The 24960-nt window shown below is 34.6% G+C and overlaps 1 protein-coding gene across 1 annotated transcript in view; it reads right to left on the reverse strand.

Moving 5' to 3' along the window:
* The window catches only part of LOC103508121 (dystrophin, isoforms A/C/F/G/H-like), a 148319-nt gene that overhangs the window by 11522 nt on the left and 111837 nt on the right, over positions 1–24960 (reverse strand). The window contains exons 14-20 of the mRNA XM_026822820.1: positions 21731–22577; positions 20582–20998; positions 11877–12005; positions 2819–2947; positions 1687–1817; positions 571–707; positions 35–232 (exon numbers count right to left, since the gene is read on the reverse strand). Coding sequence (XP_026678621.1) covers positions 35–232; positions 571–707; positions 1687–1817; positions 2819–2947; positions 11877–12005; positions 20582–20998; positions 21731–22577 — 1988 coding nt within the window. The remainder of the gene's footprint in view (positions 1–34; positions 233–570; positions 708–1686; positions 1818–2818; positions 2948–11876; positions 12006–20581; positions 20999–21730; positions 22578–24960) is intronic.

Here is a 24960-nt window from a genome sequence, read left to right on the forward strand (position 1 = left end):
ATTAGACTAAAGACAATCGAACAGAAATACTTACAGCACAACCGTTTCTGTACAGTCCTTAGTTTGAGGGCCGTTCTGTATGCGGAGAATCTGACTTCATTCAGCTCAGACAGGGAGTTCATAAGTTGAATCATCTTGGGATGATCCCAGGAGGTGGTTTCCGTATGATGACTGAAAATAGAATAAAATTTGTTAAATTTGATAGAATAGAATTCGTCAGATTTGATAGAATAGGATAGAATTCGTTAGATTTGAAAGAATAGAATGAATAGAATTCATTTAAGTAGCAACGTAATGATAGTTAACCTAGCTCTTCAGAGCAGTAAGACCGTGTTTTACGAAGTCGGAGTTGGTTTCAATTTTGGATTGAACTGGGTATTCGGTATAGCTCAATCCTAGATTGATCTCAACTCTGATTAGGTAAACCCCGCTCTAAATAGCTTGGTTATTGTTGTTCTTGCAGCGCCTTTAGCTTGAGCCAATTGGTGATGGCAGAATAATGAAGAAAAAGAAGAAGAAGAAGAAGAAAAAAAAAAAACAAAAAAAAAAAAAAAAAAAAAAAGGGAAAAATTTTGTCCAGGGGAAATCTCTCAGGGTACTCGACGGAATTGATCACTTGGCTGGGTGGTAGAGCTTGGACCCCATCTTTACCGAAGTCTCTCAGCTGTCTATATCTCTCGTCGACGCTCATTTGAAGCATTTTCCATCTGAAATTCAATGTTTTCATTGAAATTAAAATGAGAAAATGAACTTTTTCGTTAAAATCAAAATGAGAAAATTAATATTTTCCTTGAAATCAAAATTAGAAAATGAATGTTTTCCTTGAAATAAGAATAAGAAAATGGATGTTTTCAGTGAAATCAAAATAAGGGATGAAATATTGTTCCTTGGCGGACCTATAATTATACGAATAGCGTATAGGTATAGACTGACAGGATAAAGGGACTTTATAGTCATATTTTTTTTTGTTGGGGGGGGGGGATCAAGATAGATTCTATTTTAAGTATCAGGTACTGGGACATTGAGCACAGTATCAGCCAGAGTAGGTGTATTCTAGGGACCTAATATCCCTTCTCATATTTTAAAATTTAAAAGATACCCATATTTTGGCAACCATTTCCCTGGCCTTAACAAACGGCTAAACAACGCAACGCAGTTAGGTTCAAGAAGTCATCCCTTAGAGTACATGAATACCTTGGTGACCTAAATATCAGGCCTATCATTTTGCGAGAGCATATTTCAAATCAATATGATTCCCAGTGGTGTATCCGGTATCCCTTCCTCTCTAGGGTTTATTCTCATCCTTTCTCCCACGACACTTCCTCCAAAAAGTGAAACTTCCGGTAATGGAATCTGGGTTCTTAGACTACCACACTGAGAGAAAAATTAGTGATAGGGTGCCACAAGTTGGAGTGGAAGAACTCTATTATGTATTTTGTTATTTTCTCTTATTTAATTTAGGTTGTTGGAATGCTATATTATAGTGTCGAGCCTCCCGGTATAGAGTTCTGGAACCCAGTCACTTGACTGGGCTTCCGGTACCTTGGTTTTTTCTCAGTGCATCAGATCGGCACACTGTATTGGGTTTACAGCTTCCCCTCTTGGAAATATCACCCTACGTCACTGATGTTTCATTTACGCACAAGGGACCGTAGAGACACTACCTTCCCTCGTTTGAAATCTTACCTTGTATTAAGGTCATCTAATTTGTGTAAACTATTGGAAGTAATGAGAATATTGTTTGAAGAGAAGAAGCTGGCTTGATCATTTGTGTCTTCCAGAGCTCTTTGCAAAGGTGTCAGGCGTTCGCTAAATTTCTGCAAAATCAAACACAAAATTCCCTCTTGTTAGAAGATTTAATTTATAAGTCGACTCAATAACAACTAACTGCCTTTTACCTACATACTCGTAGTTTCCATACGAACACTGTTAAGGGATTACTGGATTAGTACAGATCAACTAAATCATACCTATCAGTATAAAATAATGAAATCTTTTTTCCTCATTTTCTATTTTTTCGAAAGATACTTCTTATTCATTTATTGATTCATTCTCATAGGTACAATTAATGCATACATAGAAAAATAAATATTTTTGATGACACATAGGTACCTATAATTTGTCATTGTTTAATGTGAACAAAGTTACCCATAGCCTGATTTACTTTTTCAGTGTGTGCCAGGCTATGGTGTATTCTTTTTACTTCCTAATACTTACAGAATTTCTCAAGAATTTGAACCCAAGTCGCCCATTCCCTCCATAAGTAACGAATCAGTTTGTTATGTTTAGTACATTTTCAAACTGCCCTCTCGATGGCACATACTCTTGTTAGCGCAGCTTCAAAATGTCCTCGATATCCGTCCCTCATCATAAGAACACTGTTAAGGGATTACTGGATTAGCGATTAGCACCTATAATTTGTCATTGTTTAATGTGAACAAAGTTACCCATAGCCTGATTTACTTTTTTCAGTGTGTGCCAGGCTATGGTGTATTCTTTTTACTTCCTAATACTTACAGAATTTCTCAAGAATTTGGACCCAAGTCGCCCATTCCCTCCATAAGTAACGAATCAGTTTATTATGTTTAGTACATTTTCAAACTGCCCTCTCGATGGCACATACTCTTGTTAGCGCAGCTTCAAAATGTCCTCGATATCCGTCCCTCAACGACTGGGACTTACCTTGAGGTACTCTCTAAGCTCTGGGATTTGACTGGCATCTGATACACTAGTCCAGGTGTTCTTTACAGATTCCGCAGCTGATAACCTGTTGGACAGATCATCCAGACTTTTCTATCCCTCAACGACTGGGACTTACCTTGAGGTACTCTCTAAGCTCTGGTATTTGACTGGCATCTGATACACTAGTCCAGGTGTTCTTTACAGATTCCGCAGCTGATAACCTGTTGGACAGATCATCCAGACTTTTCTGGAACAGCCTCATTTTCTGGAACAAAGGAAGGAAGAGAAGATTAGTCAACAGTGTAATAGTTGCGATACTGAAACTGAATGTTCGTGCTGAAAAGCCCTGTGTAACTTCGATCAATATTGGTGTGACAAAAGCATGTTCGATAGTTCTAATTATGAGAGTACAATAAAATAGATTCGACCTTGTTTCTTCTGCCAGGATCGACTGAAAAGTTCCTTTACCTCATATTTCATTAGGATTTCCTAACAAAGACGGTCTGTGATTTAAAAGATTGTAAAACGAGGGATAGACCGAAATACCACATTTGATAGTCACTGACTTGGTCTTCGAAGAAATCGATACGAAAACGACGAGGACACTGCTCTAAGCTAAACTTTGGATTGTCCTAGATCAAAACTTTCGGAGAGCAACTTGATACCTACATGTAAAGTGGTCAAAAGATCAGAGTGTTTGGATTGTGGGAAAACAAGTCGACTTTTTCGCAAAATCCAAAACAAAGTGCGACAATAAACAACAAACAAATAAGCAGGAACATTTGGGCCGAATTAGTGAATGTTTAACACATTTCTTAATTGCAATGCATAAACACATAAATAAGCAATAAATAAAGCCTAGAGCTCTTTACATGTTTTACTTGATTCTCTTCCAATATTTTGAAATTTTGGTCACATGCGTCGTGGTAAAAAAAACACACAAGGTGGATTTGTGATAATAAAAAACATGGAACATGATAATAATTTATTAAGAATAACATTATACCTACGTACAAAACACACAAGGTGGATTTGTGATAATAAAAAACATGGAACATGATAATAATTTATTAAGAATAACATTATACCTACGTACAACGGACGCATCATGTTTTATAAAATCATAATTTATCGCTTTATCTATCATAATACTTGTAATACTCTGACCTATGAATTCGACTAAGCCAAACTGTGTCAAGTCAACCCTCAAAACTGACGGAAAATTAAGAAGCAGAGACTTCAGCATTCGAGTTTTTACTCCGGTAGACTTGGGTTAAAAGAACACTAAATACGAGTATATTAAACAAAAATGCCTCTCCAAAAGTAGAAAAACGGGAGGAGAAAATTGCAACAATGACCAAGTTATGAAGTGATGACCTCAATGAGCGTAAGTCCAGGGGCCATGCCCCCTCCCCACTGAAATCCTGAATAAGGGCCTGCCCAAGTTGTCAACTATTTCAAGCCCATTTCCCTCACACTCCGCGACCAAGTTATGAAGTGATGACCTCAATGAGCGTAAGTTCAGGGGCCATGCCCCCTCCCCACTGAAATCCTGAATAAGGGCCTGCCCAAGTTGTCAACTATTTCAAGCCCATTTCCCTCACACTCCGAATATAGGAAAAGGGAAATCTTGTTCAAATGAAGAGAGCGAAGAAATAACAACCAATTTATCATTTTCATGTCGGTTCGAGATGTCCTAGATATACGGGCGAGGGAAAACTACATGGGGATTGTATTTCCTCAATGTAACATGTAACTTACGAAGTACGTTAAGTACACTGCGTGAAAAATCAAACGCCAAAACAAAGTAGACCCCACACATGTAACACTCCTTATTTTCAAGAAATGGCAATATTTTTCCCCGAGCTATGGGGAGATTTCAACTTTTTGCAATGAGAACATTTTTCTGCGTTAAAAACGGTAGGTATATCCTCCCTAAGGATTTACTCTGCGAGCACTGGTGTGCATTAAATAGCGGGAAAACGTTTACATGGAATTTTGTAACTATGAACATCCTTAACTTATCACAAAACCTACAAATAGCACGCACCATGCGTATTTCTAAAAGCAAACCTCACTGAAAAATTAATCAAATAATTTTAATTCTCAGCCATAAAAATTGTGTTCCTGGAAAGCAATTTTATCTCTCCTTAGACGTAGCAAGTTCATCAAAGTTGCATCGAATTCGCCCGGCAAGTTGGAAAAAATGGAAACGTTTCAATCATAAATAAAAGTCTCATAAACGAAGGGCAAGAACAGGTACGTTTTCTATCTCTAGGTGTTTGAAAACCTTAGACAAGGCTTCGTGGATTTTGTTTTCAAGCGAAATAAATCATTACTCTGAAAGGTCGATTGAAAAATATATTGTGATTATAAATAGACTTTACAAAAAAATCCTGCAATAAATCTTATTAATTTACTATGATCCTACATATGAATAAAGGGGTACGCAACCAAGAAAGATTTCTGAAAAGAAATACCTTTAGAGGAAAAATCAAAACATAGGGGGCAGGAGTCAACAAATAAACCAATGTACCCATGAGGAATTCAGGACACAAAACTCTCGTATCTTTTCACTACGATGATAAATAAAACCTTGGTTACATATCTACATCACAAAGTACTTATTATCCAGCAAAGCACATTTGAAAGTTGTGGTTTTTGCGTGAACGCTTTGCAGTGTACACCGCTCTAAACTAAATAACATCTGAACAAATAGTTCTGCTAATGAAGAAGAAAGCGGTACATATGTGTACGAGTGTACCATAGATATGGCCCTAAATTTCCACAAGGGCTTTCCCATAGGACATTTTTCTTCTCCTGTTCATATTTATTGAATCCTATCACCTTTCTATGTTTCATGGTGACCACTTTTAACCTCGGTCACTAAATCAGATGATTAGATTACTGGAACTCAACGGGTTAATAGTATAAATAACAATAACAATAGTGTTTATAAATATCTCGGCTAAGCTTCTTTAGTACTGAAACTTCAATCCCGTGATGCCATTCCTTCAGCAATTTCTTTCAGATCGAAAGGAAACTCAAAAGAAATTTAGGGTAGATTTTTCTCTCGTACGTGCGTTTTCAGTTTCACTATACCAAAAGTGGTTTGGAATAACTTTCTCAGTTCTATAAATCGTAAATCTACTTTCAAATGGGCCACGGATTTCTAACGGATTGGGCCTAAAGAGGCGAAGCGCAAAGTAAATTTAATGTTTGAACATTTAGAATTTAGAATACATCAAAGAAAACTAGAAATGGCACGGGTTTATGGGCTAGGTTAGAGTTTGGTTCCGGAGATAATGGGGTGACCTTTGTCCTTTGAGCTACATTGTTCTCGTTTAGGGGGTGCAGCCAATGGTTCCTATAACAAGGCTTGGAAATCATGGAGAAAGGGAGGAGAAGGAAAATAAAGAAGGGTCGGACAGATGACAAACAAATATGGGAGAAAAATATACGTGGTACCAAAACTACCAAAATGAGGGAACTACCTTTTATCAACCAAGCAAATTAGCTCTTGGTATGAATAAAGGGGTACGCAACCAAGAAAGATTTCTGAAAAGAAATACCTTTAGCGGAAAAATCAAAACATAGGGGGCAGGAGTCAACAAATAAACCAATGTACCCATGAGGAATTCAGGACACAAAACTCTCGTATCTTTTCCTAGCTCTTGGAAATATGCACTTTTGTGCTAGCTTTAGTTTGGACTAGTTCTGTGATTGGTTCTCCTTTATGCAACTCAAATAGCCGTTTGCCTTTTTTCCCCCTCGAGATAGATTAAGCAATATCAAGTCTTACCCACTAAATGGGGGTGCACTCACACTCGTATTTATGAACAAGAATGATCGTTCTTGTCAAAATTGACCAATCAAATGCCTTGAGACTATGCTTAGCACGAACTTAAGAGCCAGCGTTTTGTTCATAAATATGGGTGTTAGTCTCGTACTTATTATCCAGCAAAGCACATTTGAAAGTTGTGGTTTTTGCGTGAACGCCTTGCAGTGTACACCGCTCTAAACTAAATAACATCTGAACAAATAGTTCTGCTAATGAAGAAGAAAGCGGTACATATGTGTACCAGAGTGTGTTTAGTAGGTGTGATAAACATGGCCAATTTTATCAGGCGGAAGTCGAAACTGGTTATCGTTTTCGGGATGAATATCAGAAGAGGGCATTATTTAAACTTTGCACCAAGTTAATCCTTTGAAAACAAGGGGCAATCTAGGTGTATCCAAAGGGTGAACGAAACTATACATTCTCTACAAAGCACACTGTATTTTGTGATAGAATCTAATAATTGTAGTCCACAACGTTTTAGCTACTCGTACTGTCCCTCTGAGAAAAACCCCAATTTTTTCTTTCAACAACACCATGATATGTATCATGAGGTAAATGGATAATAATACATGGTAAAGTGATAGACCGATAGTGGGTCTTGTGAAGAAGAAAATGGTCACACTTTTGAAAGGTTATTTTCCCATCAAAGGAGAAAGAAGGGGATCTTCGGAGTCAAAATTAAAGAAGGTTGAACGAAAAAAACAATTAAATAAAGAAAACAGGAATCGGAAGTCTTAAAATAAGCGAACGTCGAAATATGTATAAAGGGGAGAGAATGAACTCCGAGCATATCTCACCATTGAAATAATCAGAACACTAGAGCAATAGTTAAACAAAATTGTCACATGTTTCTAGTTAAGGTAAATACAATGGAATCACACAATTTGCACCCATAAAACACTTCATTGATAGCCACAATTCCTGTAGAACCACATCTGTTTCCTTTAGAATCCATTCTTGATACTGTTAAAATAAAGTACGGTGGAACTGACATATCCACCATTTCTTGAATAGTACGGTGAAAATGGCATCTCCACCATTTTTGAATAAGAATAAAACATGATAAAATAATCCTATTAATTTATATAATTTACAACAAAATAAGTGATTTAAAAACAACTATCTATGTAGGTAATTCCAATTTATTAGCAAGTAGGTAGGCAAATATCTCAAGAACGGTAAGAGCTGGAGACTTGAAATTTGGCATACAGCTGTCAAATGTGACAAGGATGCGACACGAAACTTTTGGTTAAGATCGGTGCAACGGTTGGCGGCATTTTACCGCTTTTTGGCGGTTTTCGGTGTAATTTAACAATATCTCGGGAACGGTATAAGCTAAAGACTTCAAATTTGGTATGTAGTTCACAAGTGACAAGAGTGAGACACGAAACTTTTGGTTAAGATCGGTGCAACGGTTGGCGGCATTTTACCGCTTTTTGGCGGTTTTCGGTGTAATTCAATAATATCTCGGGATAGTTCAACAAAATTGTCACATGTTTCTAGTTAAGGTAAATACAATGGAATCACACAATTTGCACCCATAAATAAACTTCATTGAGAACCACATCTGTTTCCTTTAGAATCCACTTGTATTCTTGATACTGTTAAAATAAAGTACGGTGGAACTGACATTCTGACATATCCACCATTTCTTGAATAGTACGGTGAAAATGGCATCTCCACCATTTTTGAATAAGAATAAAACACGATAAATATTAATTTATATAATTTACAACAAAATAAGTGATTTAAAAACAACTATCTATGTAGGTAATTCCAATTTATTAGCAAGTAGATAGGCAGGCATTACAACTAGAACATCATCTTTGATTCAACTTAACAATCGATTACTTACCTTTGTAAAATAGCTGGTCATTGAGCTTCTTTCTTTAATCCTCATGATTAGGGTTTGAATTACTGGCGCGATTCGAATTCTAACAAAATGTTCAAAATAATCTTTTGGTTTTAAAGGGAAATTTCCTCACGTTCAATATATTCAATTCTTATTTTATTATTTCTAACTTTAGAATTTAACTTTAAAGCTCAGATGTCTTCTACAAATTACCTTCAAACGTTCCGTTACATCATTTTCTATTTTTGCAATAAAAAAAAAAAGGAATGCAGATTATAAATCTTTAATAGTTTCAAATTAATTACATTGTTATCTCTTTCTTTTCAATAGATAAGGTTCAGCTTAGTGTGAATGCATTATGAACGTTTTAACTATACCTTAATACACTCTCATATGTATGGTTGTATACCTACTATGTAGGTACTAATAATTTTATTAATTTAATGTGTGCAGTTTTTCATTTATTTATTATGGCGTAAAAAGAGTTCTAAAAGCTGATAAAGTATGCGCTTGGTGATAACCTCTGGACAGGAAATAGAGAGGAACTGTAATGATTCTTTTTTTCTGAGCGAATGAATGAGGGGTGTATAATAATAAATTAATTAAATGTAATTCAATAAACAGTGAATAAATTCATAGTGAGATTCGGTGTAACTTTTATGAGAAGCACCAAGCACGCACCAAACTTGGTGATAACCTCTGGACAGGAAATAGAGAGGAACTGTAATGATTCTTTTTTTCTGAGTGAATGAATGAGGGGTGTATAATAATTAATTAAATGTAATTCAATAAACAGTGAATAAATTCATAGTGAGATTCGGTGTAACTTTTATGAGAAGCACCAAGCACGCACCAAATTCTGGAACGGTTTCGATGCCCACAGGATTGGAAGGGAACGAGGGAAAAAAGTAGGCGTTAGGAAAATATTATGGGTGACTAATAAAAGGGAAGCAGCAAAAACATCTCGAGTTCGTTCACAAAAAAAAAGTCAAGAGCCAAGATCGAGTAGGTCTTGTTAAAGATACAGGATATAAGATTGTGACTCTCCTCAACTCCTACTCAAAAACGCGACCTACCTTCTTTTCAATACAACAAGAAATTGTTCAAGTTTATGATGTAAGTATGGAAAAGAGCTTGCATACATGTCGTCATTGTATGGAGATTGCATTTGAATGTCTCTTCATACCAGAGATATCGACACTTGTGGTTGAGACTTGGCTAGGAATTGGAGTCACTGTTTTCGCAATGTGATCAAGTAACCATCAATCGTCTTCAGGTGAAATGGGTCAAATTGGAAAGGATTGACTTTTGTCTCAAACAATAAAGAATCTCCAAGTAAGAAATATGAAACTTAGAGGGAGGGAAGCAATAGAAAACTAGAGAAAGTAGGATAAACAATAGACTGATCTCATCAGTTGTGCGTAAACTTCGGTTAGGTTGAGGACGTTTCTCGGATAACCAAAATGAATGTAGAAAAAGAAATGCTGGAAAGATGAATAGGGAAATCTACCTTCACAGACACTTGTAGTAGAACAGTTATTAGTTACGTCACAAGTACTGAATTTGAGTTGAATTTAAATTCAATTCAATTGAGAAAATCTTAAAGCTCTAGCATAATTTAATCCAGACGTTTCTCGGATAACCAAAATGAATGTAGAAAAAGGAATGCTGGAAAGATGAGTAGGGAAATCTACCTTCACAGACACTTGTAGTAGAACAGATATTAGTTACGTCACAAGTACTGAATTTGAGTTGAATTTAAATTCAATTCAATTGAGAAAATCTTAAAGCTCTAGCATAATTTAATCCACACATACCTTTCTTTATAATAATTCTTTAAAAAAGTGCGCAAATGCTTCCCTTGTTTTTGACCTTAAAGCAATTTCTGAAGTGCTCTCACTTGAGAAAAAAAATTAAATGCTATACCTACCTACTTCCCCAGTAAGGAAAAATTTACTACTTCATAATGAAAATCTAAAGCAAAGAATAATTACAGGGTGTTCTTAAGTAACGTGAAACAAATGATCGAAAAGGATCGGAAAATCCCTTCAGATCGTTCGGAAAATCGGTCCAATTTTGCAAAATGGTTGAAGTCGCATTTATGGAACAAACGCGGAAAGCTATAATTACAGGGTGTACGTAAAACAAATGATCGAAAAAGATCGGAAAATCCCTTCAGATCGTTCGGAAAATCGGTCCAATTTTGCAAAATGGTTGAAGTCGCATTTATGGAACAAACGCGGAAGCATTACAAAATTTCATTGCTCTATTACTATTCTATGACAATACAAACGTACAGACAATGGGCTAAAAATCAATATATTTCTGCCCATTTTTATATGTTGTAAATTTAGACCGATTCTAATACTTTCTCATTACATTGTACAGGTTCCCTATACATGATGTAATATAAAGTAAAAATCGAGAGTAAAAAGTCTGAAAAAAGCGAAAAAGGAGCGCATGAGAAGCAAGAAAATTGAGCTGTAAGAGTAGAGAAGAGAAGTGAAAAGTACATAAGTGTGTTTAACCAACATCTCCAACTCTAACACCATATGCATATTTATGGGGAAACGGATGTTTTCTTAAAAAATGCATCAAGAGTGTATTGAATTTTACGGATTATTTTCAAAACAAATTTCAACGTTTTTCAAATAAACTAACTCGAGTCTCAAAATATTCTAAACCTTTTTTACAACTTCTCAAAGTCATAAATAATTATGTGTATGTAAGAACATCAACAAAAGCATAATGAATTTCGTGTTTTACCCATACGTAGATAATTATAGAACAAATAATTAATTACACAGTTAACACCTTGAGTTAGCACAGCCCACGATTTGAAATTAATTAACCTAGTAATGATTAAACTCTTGTTGTCGAGAATACAAGATTTGACCAAGAAAAAGAACATAGATACGTTGCGATGAGACGCAGTGTTACTTGTTGAAATCTAGGTCCATTACAGAATCGTCCCTGAACCTGAACTTTACTAACCATAGATAGACCAAGAAAAAGAACTCGTACGTTGCGATGAGACGCAGTGTTACTTGTTGAAATCTAGGTCCATTACAGAATCGTCCCTGAACCTGAACTTTACTAACCATAGATAGTTGATTTTCTGTATGAATTTTTAAACAATGCAAGGAAATATTCAAAGGCTGTGCGAAGTAATACGGTAAGACATTTCTTATCTTTCTCACTTTCCTTTATTTCGAAAACTTTGATGGAAACAAATTTCAAGTTGGTTTCATTTTGTAGTGTAAGTATTCCGGTCGACTTTAGATGTGACAGCAAACACTGAGACTCTCTATTTGATTGGAAAAGAGGAACGTGAAAACCAGGTCACAACGTCATATGTAAAGAAGTTACAACCTTTCCATACTCACTGGACAATGGACTCGGTATCATAAATTTGACCCAAATACATGCAGTCATATTATTCCAGATGGAAAAGATTTGAAAGAGAGCACTCGGTACTCGTATAACAATATAAACACTTACCGTGAGTATTTCTTCGATTTTCCCCTGCCAGATATCGGACTTTTCCATGAGTAGATTCCATTTCTCAGTCAAAATATTCACCTCACGTCGAATGCACTTAGTCAATTCTCGATCACTCTCTTGATCTGAAACAGAAACGGGTCATTGATTACCTATTATATTGGGTTTTACTTACTTACCACGGGAGGTTTACATAAATGTTTTCAAGTCGTAAGCTATCTACATAATCTGAAATCTCTCACACTAACCCCTTATCCTGGCAACCCTGGTCTAGTACAAAGTCCATTGGTATTGTCCCTCCCTCCATCTATGACATATTCCAACCTCCCTAACTAACATGTGACAACATCTTATCTTCATCAATCTCACTTTTAATAACGCTTTAGAAACGCCTATAAGTAACAAAATAAACCGGATAATTTTTCGAACAGCCGATATTATCAATCAATATCCAGAACATACACGTAAAATCACGCACCTTGGATGCGTACTTGTACATATCACAAGGTAAAAGAAATTTTGATCGGTTGAAGGAGCTTTTAGTTGGTTCTATTTGAGCAGAATAAACAACGTATAGGTACAGAAGAGAATTTGTACCTTTGTCTTCAATTTTGCTATTGTTTGAGTCACGGCCACCCTGTATTTCTTAGAATTACGGTACATTTATTACTCCATGCTATCGTGTTTGAGTTACAAAATAAAAATAAAAAAACAAATAAAATCATCTCGAATGAACATTTTCAACACAAAGGGAAATGAGTTGAATATTAAAACGATCTTGGTTGCGTTCTTACTGCGGGCCTAAGAAATGTAAAATGAGACCGGCCTGTAATCATGATAAGATAATACAGAAACACCCTAGAATCTTTGAAAAACACTGGCCTAATACAAAATACCCACTTCCTTGTTCTTGTCATAATATACCCACACATGCTGAACATCTATGGTCCCCTATAAGAATAATAGAATGTACAAGATCCCGTCACCTATAAAGGAAAATGAAGTGAAAGAAAGTAAAAAAATGAACAATACAATTTGTTCGCCTTGTCTTTTTCAATGTGATTTTCTCCAAAGATTAAAACAAAAAATAACCTTTTCATAGACTATACCTACATAGACTTCACATTGAGTTAATTGTCATACTGAATGCTGGTAGAACAAAACGGTGTACCTACCATAATAGTGCCCATATACTAAACTTATCTCACCCAAACAATGTCACCACTACTTTCTACATACATACATACATACATACATATATACTTATGTATGAACAAATAAGTCCTGAAAGCTTTATACTCGTAGATCTTGTCTAGTTTATGAAGCTTATAGTAGGATCGATATAGCACCAATTAATTTTACTCTCGCGAGCATTTCAATTCAGTTATAACAAGCCGAAAATAGTGTAATATCATCTACACAACATGGAATGTGAACGTTAATTAAGATTAATAAAGAAAGCTTTTATTCGCACCGAAATATTATTTTCCTTTTTAAAACTGATCATTTATTCATTAGAAACCCAACATTTTCACTTTTTTTTTTACGGAAGCGAACAATCTAATTTTTCTGGTCGTCCCATACAAAATGCACATCTAAATTTTATGGCTTGTGTGTGAAACATGTCAAACCTATAGGGAGCTATTTATGTAGAGTGACCAAAAAACTGAGAGGGTGCGAAACATTATGGACTTTTTCCCGCTGATGTTTAGCTTAAAAAAAAAAAAAAAAAAAAAAAAAAAACATACCATATACCTACGTAATACAAGTGCCATGCACTGTATAATAAATGTCATTATACTACATAGTCTATGTACCTACCTATACGTATGTTTTTATCTTGGGAGGGGGGGGATATAATCACATTTTTTTCCCATGACAAAATTGCTATTATAGTTGTTACTGCGGAGTTTTGTTCAAATATTATCAACCTTTTCGGAAAAGTCGAATCATAAATCCTACGATAAGTTGGAAATGTGAATTTGGGATTTTGATTTTCGCCCCCAGGGCCTTGGTTCGCCCTTGTCCAAAATATGTCAGTGAACTCGTACGTACATACCTACTCGCAAAGGGTCATGAAGATATACAAGTGTGTATTCCAATACAGAGGTAGGTAGCAGAAGAATGAAAAGTTATACAATATTTTTTTTTGTGTACCCCTTGAATCTTGTGTAGTTATGGAATGTGCCATGCTTGAAGGATACATTATTTTCGGATCTTCTTGGAGCTACAATCATCTTCTCCATTTCTACGCTCCTCCCTGCATGAAATCCAAGCTACTTTGAAAAATAATAAATCAATATTATTTTGTGTTAAATCGCTATAACTGTAGTAAAATCGGTTCAGGGAAATGGGTGGAAATACCCGTTTTGCCCCCCCCCCCCACCGATTCCAAAAAAGTGATTTTTTTTACTTTCTTTTTACAAGTGACACCATAAGATAAAAGTTAATCACAGAACACACCTGAGGAGTTACTCTAAACCTAAAGTCTAAAATGTTAGTGATGTGAAGACGTTGTATCCTAGGTTTAATTAGCAAAGTTATATTGTAATTAGCAAACTGTAAAATTACCTGTGATGGTTTGGTGATCACGCTATAGTTTGTTCTCAACACAAGAAGTCATTTCCCTACAGAACACTTGTACGAGTATTACAATTACATGTCCTTTATTTTCTAACTAAAATGAACTTTAGACTTTTCGTAAAATTTCATCTTGTATTTTTTTCGCTTCCTTTTTGAAAGGCAAATCTTTTCATCCAGTTGTTTGTTATGTACTTGCCTACCACTTGAGAGCCTCAGAAACATATTTTCTTGTTAAATAAGTATAAAAAGAAATAAAATGTGACCCACTAAGCGAGTAAAAAAAAAGTGAAGTAGGTACTACAAAAGTGTAAATTTATAATCCTCAATTTGAATTGTTATTTAATATAGGTCTAAGTGTAGCTTTTACCTTTTGTAAAAACGAGAAGAAAATGAGCGGAAAGTGAACAACTAGAAACAAAATATATTCATATCTAGAAACTACCTCAACAACATTAGCCAAGGTAGTAATGGCCATTTTAAAATCTTCACTTCTAGACTCTAAAGTAGTATTTTTGTCTAAAGTAGTCTAGTCTAGTCTAGAGCATTATTTGTCAAATTAGGTATAAGAATAATAAAAGCAGAGTGTTTTTAGAAGAAAAAAACCTTGGAAGTCTTTTACAATATCAGAGAGAAAGGTTTGAAAGCGACACATTTCGTGTCATCACCTACTGAGTCTACCTGACTCGTTGACTGATTCATTACTAGCAATTATATTTTAATTTCGTATTATAATACACGAGATAATACTAAATTACTGCAAAAATAAGGTAGAATAGTAATGAGATGGAATTCTCAAATTGAAGATAAAATACAAATTCGTGTCCTCCGGTTAAACCACTAAAGGCAGGTACGCCGCAAGTAGACAAATATGTCGTAGAGTCGTACCTCTACAGAGTTCAGTCAAAACATTTCTGAATTTTGAGATGAACTTTGAAGAGAGAGTAGCTACCGTACTTAATAACAAGCAAAGGGATGGAGGAGGTGGAGATGAAGAGGGTGTTAAAAGACAGCAGCCTAGAGCTGAAATAATAATTACGGCTGAGGTAAATTTCTGATTAGATTTCATATTAATTTATATGTTCTTCCACCTAGATTGTGTTTGTTTGATTAAAAGGGGACTGGAAACATTTAAATGGTAAGAAGTGGGGAAGAGAAGAGGATTCAGGATTCTGCTGACAATGTTATCGCTTCATGAAAATTTCAGAGTGCATTAATAATGAAAATATGCATTACGGAGGAATGTTGGAACCCCACATTTCATCTCACTTGATCCATACAACCTGGTATCAAGAGATAACGTAGAACGCAATCTAGATGAAGCTCTAATAAGTGTATCCAACTGGGATATCTCGAATAGAGATTTTAAACAAGTGCCAAGTTGATGCTAAGTCACACATTATTATCGACAATCAATTTTTTAAAAAATAATAATAATTAGTAAGGTTATTATAAGGATATGTAATGTACGTACAATAGTATGAGTAAAGCAACCAATAATGAAGAAGGTGGCGTTAAAAAAGAAAGAAGAAAAAAGATAATTTTTAAAGGGCAAGAGAGAAGGTATGTCTATTAATTTTCCAACATTTCCTACCACCCAAACAAAATAAACCAAAAGATCCAAAAAAGGAATACACTACAATGTTATCAAAAGATATTATTATAAGGATATGTAATGTACGTACAATAGTATGAGTAAAGCATCCAATAATGAAGAAGGTGGCGTTAAAAAAGAGAGAAGAAAAAAGATAATTCTAAAAGGGCAAGAGAGAAGGTATGTCTACTAATTTTCCAACATTTCCTACCCAAACAAAATAAACCAAAAGATCCAAAAAGGAATACACTAGAATGTTATCAAAAGATATCGAAATTTCAAACATGGAAACGGGCCAAAACACATTTTACCATGTTGAACAATATCAAAAAGTTTTCACCACAAAAGTTTTTACCTTACAATTCAAAACTTTTGATAGGTAGAAAAAAAAGTTTAAAAAAACGGAAATGATAAAAGAGAGTTTATTCTGTCATCGGGTTTGTCAGCCTTTTTTCAGATGTTTATCGCATCATATCTTTCAACTTTGCATTATTATTGTTATAGGAGGCACAACTGCCATCGCAAAGTTTTGAAAACAATTGACTGCGTAGCTTCTCACACACAAGGTAAAGTACTAGCAGAAGGTAATTATTTTAGAGTAAATAAACAAAACGGGCGGTGATAACAGCAAGTTTGTTATTTGTTTTCCTAATTTTCATTAGCATTCCCTTCCTCATTTTGTCTCGGTCGTCTGTGACAGAAAATATTTCACAATCACACAGTTAATAAAACATTTAATGCTTCAGTTTTTCCAGGTACAACTAAACCTTAAGTGATTTAATAGGTATTGTAAAATGTCCATCCAGGTGGGTCTTACCTTCAAATCGCAAATTAACAGATGATGAAGTCGATTTAAAGACCTACTACTTCTCACTGAAGTCTATTCTGCGGGCATCTTATTCATATTAAAATAAATATCTTAATCAAAAACGTCTACTTTTTCAAGACATCAAAGAACTAAACCTCCTGGAAGAGGGTATCATAAACCTAATAAAAAAGCTGGAATTTGCACGGTGATGATTATGACGATGATAACAGTATGAGGAAATCTAGTTGAAATTATACTAAGTAAACATTTGCCCTAGCCTCCTCTCCTCTCACTCTTATCAATTCACAACCACAGCTTGTATGCTTCCAGTTCAGCTTACTGCACACTTTTTTTTTAGGTTGAAATTATTAGTGTTATTACTTTTATGGGGTCCTTTTCTCCATTCTATTCCGTCTTTAACCATCAATTTTATTTTTACACAGCTCCTGAATGTTAGGTATGTCATTCATATTATACAATTACATCTCAGCAATACCTGATTAGAATATTGTCATTATTAGATCAAAATTACCATAGCACAAAACAAACCGCACATCACATAAACATCTCAAAGAGAATTGGCTCTACAAATAGGAGGAGTACCTACGTAATCAACATAATATCTCGATCAAATGATAACAATTTCAAACATTAAATCAGATATACGAGATCATTACAGGGAAGCTTTGATTTCCCCCTTTCCCGATTTTCCAGGCTATATTTTCCTCCACATAATTTATGTTTATCATAGGAATATGGTTGAAAATGAAGGCGTGATTTGTTTTCTTTCATGTCGAACTTTATTTATTTATTTATTTATTTTTTCTCCATTTTAAAAACAACAAACCCAGATTTTTCTCTCGGAAATGTTAGGACGTTAGGAGTCATAAAATTATTACTTTCACCTGGAATATTATTACAAAAGTTGATATGTTTGTTACACACGTCACGAGGGTCTGTATTTTTGTTGGGGAAAATGTAATATTTTAGTGGAAAAAGAAAAATGTTGGGGATAAGAAATTTTATGAAGCCCCTTAAGATAACTTTAAACATATTTTGTAACTGAGTAGTGAGTACCCTTTTCTCATATATTATTTCATTATTATTAATCATGTCGAAGAAAAGAAATGTGACCAAAATATCGAATGATTACTTGAACTAGAATTTGGACATGGGGCAACTTTTTTTATTTATACGTATTTAAGTATCTATTAGATATTTCACTCTTTTCTTTAGATCTTTTATGTGGTGTGTGCTTTGTTATTCTCTCCCCTTTTCTCATATATTAATATTAATCATGTCGAAGAAAAGAAATGTGACCAAAATATCGTATGATTACTTGAACTAGAATTTGGACATAGGGCAACATTTTTTATTTATACGTATTTAAGTATCTATTAGATATTTCACTCTTTTCTTTAGATCTTTTATGTGGTGTGTGCTTTGTTATTCTCTCTTTTTTACCTACGAATTTTAGACAAACTCATATAGGTAGACATTATTTTCTAAGGCTGTTAGTTTACAAAAGTGAGTAAGAATAGCAAAATCTTGCTTTCGTATATTTTTTCTAATTTTTACTTATTCTCTCTTTTTTTACCTACGAATTTTAGACAAACTCATATAGGTAGAGGTAGACATTATTTTCTAAGGCTGTTAGTTTACAAAAGTGAGTAAGAATAGCAAAATCTTGCTTTCGTATATTTTTTCTAATTTTTAAAGCTTTTTTTTTATTGAAGGAAAAAATGAATTTAAATAAAAGAGTGTAGTTTGCAATTCAAGTGGTGATAAGGTTAGAGGTTTTTAATTGGCGCATGCCTTATAGATTATCTATGGGAAAAACTTTTGTTATTTTAACGATAATGAGCGACTTGTGATGGAAGAGAACTGAGAAGCTTACGACGGAAAACTGAACCTTATTCACGACTGACTAGAATACTAGATGGTTGAAGAATGTACAGAAACATTAGCCACATGACTGGCAAATCCCAACTGTGTGGTGGTATGGTTAAAACCACTTGACGGAGATTTTGGGGTCTTGAAGATTTTTCCAGTCTAAGAATTGACAAACATTACTGAACTTAGCAAAAGTGATTTAATAGGTACCTACTGTAAAATATCCATCCAGGTGGGTCTTACCTTCAAATCGCAAATTAACAGATGATGAAGTCGATTCTCACTGAAGTCTATTCTGCGGGCATCTTATTCATATTAAAATAAATATCTTAATCAAAAACGTCTACTTTTTCAAGACATCAAAGGAAATATTGAAACATGATGCCATTGATATTTCTACAATCTCGCGATAAAGATAGATGTGATTGATATGTAGAACGTCTCGAGTATCCTTCAAGGCAAATTTTTCGTCGAATACAAACGTTACATAATCCTAACTCCTACATTTTTACCACAATATCTCGAGAGTACTTCTCATCATATATCTGAGAAGTACAAGAATTTCCCTCCATAGTGTTCTCATTTGACAGTTACTGAAAGGAAATCATTTTCCCAAGTTTACCAGTTTGTGAAAATTACAACATCAGAACTATTGAAAGAAAAATTCGTAGAGTAATTTCTTAGGGAAAACTATAAATGAGAAAATATTGAAATAGGATTTCACAGAAGTGTAAAATCTCGAGCTTGGATTTTCGTATAACAAGAATTTCACTATTTATTAAAATCAACAAAATACTGGACAAGTATAATTCTATATCTGCTGATTTTCGAGTGTTATTCTCCGAACTTTCTTAATTCATATCTGTTTCAAAGAAATTGTCAAGCATTTCCAAACAGTTCCCATTATTTTTCAAAGCACATAAGAAACCATTAATATTTACTCTGTGCTACCACACATTTTATGTTTCATATAGTCAATCTTGAGGAAACTATTTTCCAAAGGTATCATAAAAAAGTAGAATACAATAGATAAGAGCTAGCGAAAGTATTTCAAGTAACATAAGAAGAGAGAATAATGGATTTTTTCCTCCTGAAAGTTGCACGTGTAAAGTGAAAATCTAATCTTTCATTCGATATTCACAGACAAAAAGTTAATTTATTATTCTGACAAATATAATGAGCTAGCGAAAGTATTTCAAGTAACATAAGAAGAGAGAATAATAGATTTTTTCCCCCTGAAAGTTGCACGTGTAAAGTGAAAATCTAATCTTTCATTCGATATTCACAGACAAAAAGTTAATTTATTATTCTGACAAATATAATATAGCATTCATTTTATTGTACACTGGTACAGATCTGTCATAAAATTGCGATTGTTATCTATGGAAAGAGGCGATTTAAAATGGACACAAAACATTCTTAGTGAGCTTAGCTTGAAGAAAAAACATTTGTATGTATTGATGCCTGTAAGTTATTTAAGTAGGACCTAGGTCTACGTATTTCTAAAAAATATTATAATATCGATTATGAAAGATCAGAGAAGTTATCAGCAAAGAACTAACAGAAAATGAATCTGCATAAAAATTAATATCTAGTAACATCAATAAAGAATTTATTTACCTGAGAAAACTTCTCTTGACACTCGACTATTTCTATGAGCAATGACATTTTCTCATCAATCAAGTAGGACCTAGGTCTACGTATTTCTAAAAAATATTATAATTAAAATATCGATTATGAAAGATCAGAGAAGTTATCAGCAAAGAACTAACAGAAAATGAATCTACATAAAAATTAATATATAGTAACATCAATAAAGAATTTATTTACCTGAGAAAACTTCTCTTGACACTCGACTATTTCTATGAGCAATGACATTTTCTCATCAATAACGCTGTACGAATCAGTCGGACATCTCAGCAGCTGCTGAATAGCTAGCATGGACGTTTTGCTGACTTCGTTAGAGAATAAAGAATTTGGTCGGAATGGTACACTGATAGGAGGCTGAGTGGAAGACAAAGGTAAAGACAATCTTCTGGAAGGAGTTGTGTTTCGTAGGGCAACGTCTTTCAACAAGTGACTAGAGAGTTGATGATCAGAGGAAGATGGTGGAAGAGACTTGTAACCGGAATCCGCGGAGGGACTTAAATTGTTTGACGAAGTTTCCACTGTGCTACTAGCTGGTAACTGGGTGGTGATGGCAATACTATAAGGGCATTTCGTAGGGCAACGTCTTTCAACAAGTGACTAGAGAGTTGATGATCCGAGGAAGATGGTGGAAGAGACTTGTAACCCGAATCCGCGGAGGGACTTAAATTGTTTGACGAAGTTTCCACTGTGCTACTAGCTGGTAACTGGGTGGTGATGGCAATACTATAAGGGCGAAGTGATTGATTTCACGACATGATTGTCTCATAACGGGAACGGGAAACCAAGTCAAGATTCTGGAGAACAGGCTCTTATGAACTTTTAGGTAGATAATATTTTTGAAATTAATGTCCATATCTACATACCTAGAATACAGATATTTATTTTGTGTTGGAAATCTTTTATTTCTCACAATACAAAGCGTAGACACCTGGTTAATTCTTTAATGATGAAAATAGCCTTTATTTCCAACAGTGGAAGAAAAGAGGTGTAGCGTTAAAACTTATACTAATATGGAATTCAGCCTATTTCCCCAACTCAAAATGAAAGACCTTTACACGGTACATTAAAGCTACAAAAGAGGGGATTTTTTCAAATTTCAAGTTTTTCCCAAGGGAGCTCTTAAAATGACTCTTTCATACCAGAAATTTAATCTTTTTCAATTTTTAAATTTCTTGTATTAATATTAAAAGTATGGATTTCCACATTAATTTTCTAAAATACCCAGGAAAAATCTTAAAATATAATAGGTATTTATAATAACAGAATCCTCTCCTTTATATTACAATCCATCTAATCGATTAGGATGGCAATACTATAAGGGCGACGTGCTTTTGTTGAAGTACTAGAAGGTACATGCTCACTACTGAATGAAAAGTTCATACTTTGGGGTCTTCTGAGTTGTTGAACAACTGGTGTTGTCACAACTTGCGGTTCAAAGAAAGTGTTCCACATGGGATTGTTTTTACTGGTAACATTATTCACTTGGGACGAATCTACAAACTTTGGATCCACAGTACTACTCAGTGTAAGACATCCGTTCCTATCATTAAAATATCTGTTGTGTACACTGGAATAGCCTTCATCATTGTTACTATCCAGTTTGGAGGGAACGGTGGAAGACCTTACAAATCTACTGCTAGGTGAATGATGATTGGATCTGGTGTGAAATGTCACAGGAATTGACTGATTCGTCTGTCTGCTGCTAGTAAGTTCCGTGTGAGCATAATTTGATAGTACAGGTAAGTCTTTGGGTCTCGTGTGGTACTTGTTGGAATTTGAGCGATTCAGGTAAAGGTTATCGGACGAATAGGAGTTTCCTACATTATTGGAAGATAAGTACTTGTAGTCATTATTTGTACTACTTGAATATGAACTATATCTGGAAGACCTTTGACCCACTACACTTAATGACCTACGTTTCAAAGCGTTGTCTAATTCGTAAGAAAGGTCTGAAGTAGAATTCGAACAATCCAAACTCCTGGGCCGAGGAGATCTTTGAGTCTGATTCCACGACTCATCAAATCCTCCATTATCATCAAACTGTCTTGTACTCTGGCGAGATTTCCTCAGAGAACCTTGGATAGTCATATCTCCCCTTGTGCTGAATATTTCGCTCACATTCTTATACAGAACACTTTTCTTGATGATTTGTTGCAAAGAATTGGACTTGCTTCTCCTTGGAACGTGGTCAGCCATTGAACTTTTAAGCTTTTAAAAACTTTATGAACTCATTCCCAACATAAATTTTTGTTAATACATCCTGACTGGCCTTAACTCTAAGTCAAGGCCCATTCGAGACAACCCACACATGATATTGGATTATTGAATTTTTATTACGTTATCAAGACTAATAAATGAATTGATATTAAATGAAGAAGCTCTCCCGCTATCATTATTTAACGGAATCGATAGATAGAAATCTCGAGCTTGGATTTTCGTATAACAAGAATTTCACTATTTATTAAAATCAACAAAATACTGGACAAGTATAATTCTATATCTGCCCTTTTTTTCCAACCTCTATAGGATGTTCGTGAAATTAATTCACTTAGCTTATTTTTAATGAAATACAATAAAAAGGGTAAATAAATTGAAGGGATCCGTCGTACCCTTGAGTAAATACATTTATATATCTGCTCATGAGAGTTCATATCTTAGGCAAGGTTGTCTAATACGTGTCGGAGGAGAAAGTAGAATTTAAATGCCTCTTCCAGGAAAACTGACATGATTGGGAAGGTTGATTTTCTGTATGAATTTTTAAACAATGCAAGGAAATATTCAAAGGCTGTGCGAAGTAATACGGTAAGACATTTCTTATCTTTCTCACTTTCCTTTATTTCGAAAACTTTGATGGAAACAAATTTTAAGTTGGTTTCATTTTTTAGTGTAAGTATTCCGGTCGACTTTAGATGTGACAGCAAACACTGAGACTCTCTATTTGATTGGAAAAGAGGAACGTGAAAACCAGGTCACAACGTCATATGTAAAGAAGTTACAACCTTTCCATACTCACTGGACAATGGACTCGGTATCATAAATTTGACCCAAATACATGCAGTCATATTATTCCAGATGGAAAAGATTTGAGCGCACTCGGTACTCGTATAACAATATAAACACTTACCGTGAGTATTTCTTCGATTTTCCCCTGCCAGATATCGGACTTTTCCATGAGTAATTAGTTATTAGTGTTATTACTTTTATGGGGTCCTTTTCTCCATTCTATTCGGTCTTTAACCATCAATTTTATTTTTACACAGCTCCTGAATGTTAGGTATGTCATTCATATTATACAATTACATCTCAGCAATACCTGATTAGCTCTTGGAAATATGCACTTTTGTGCTATCTTTAGTTTGGACTAGTTCTGTGATTGGTTCTCCTTTATGCAACTCAAATAGCCGTTTGCCTTTTTTTCCCTCGAGATAGACAAGCAATATCAAGTCTTACCCACTAAATGGGGGTGCACTCAGTCTCGTGTCTGGTGAGGACGAGCGAACCACCAAATATGGTGACCAAAACCTAACATGATCATAGCAATTTAAAAGGTGGCAATCCTAATGTATCTTTTGTCAACAAAAACAATCTATTTCACAAAGATATTACATCTTATAGCGTAGCTAAGAAGAGCGACAGATTATTGATAGGAAATCGTTAGCACTTCAAGATTCAGTCATTTTTCTTTACAACCATTAGTTTGTGACGTCATTGTGATTTCGAAGTTTTACCCGATATTTCCCATGAGTAAAAAAAAAAGAGACTGAGGATAACATGGGAGGTATTATGCTTGAAATATGTATTTTACGTCCTTGAGAAGCTTTTGTTATTACGTTGTCATTTTGATTTCCAACCCAAAGAAACCATGAAAAATATCGTAAGGTTTACTATTTACAGCAATATACCTATTGGGGGAAATTAATGTAAATGAAAAGCTCCCGAGATGAAACTTTCAAATGAATTAAAAACAGAGAAATATGCAAACTAATGAACAAAATCTATAATGAGCACTGAACACACTGAAAATTAGTAATTAATTTCCATCTCAATTATACATTCATTTCTACGTAAAATTAATCAAAATTTGCACTGAAATCACGAGTTTAATCCGTTCTTTAAAAATAAAAACGATCACAATGACCGGTGAACTTTGGAACTAATAAAAGCACTGTACGCGGTAGTCAGTAGTGTCAGGAGATGAGTAATCAGCGGAGTATACACTCATTCAGAACAGCATGGTCAACGAACAGAAGTACACAACACTCGGACTGCTAAACTGCTAAACGTTCTGTTCTAATTAGACCATCAGCGAAATAAAACTATTCAGATTAAAAAAAAAATAATTTCCAACAATTAAAAACAACGCACTCACGATCAGATAGCTCACACTTGGAGAGTCTCCGAACACAAAATAAAGAGATTCATTCAGAACAGCATGGTCAACGAACAGAAGTACACAACACTCGGACTACTAAACTGCTAAAGGTTCTGTTCTAATTAGACCATCAGCGAAATAAAACAATTCAGATTAAAAAAAATAATTTCCAACAATTAAAAACAAC

This window comes from Diaphorina citri, unplaced genomic scaffold (genome assembly GCF_000475195.1).
Source record: "Diaphorina citri unplaced genomic scaffold, Diaci psyllid genome assembly version 1.1 scaffold369, whole genome shotgun sequence".
NCBI classification, from domain to species: Eukaryota; Metazoa; Arthropoda; class Insecta; order Hemiptera; family Psyllidae; genus Diaphorina; species Diaphorina citri.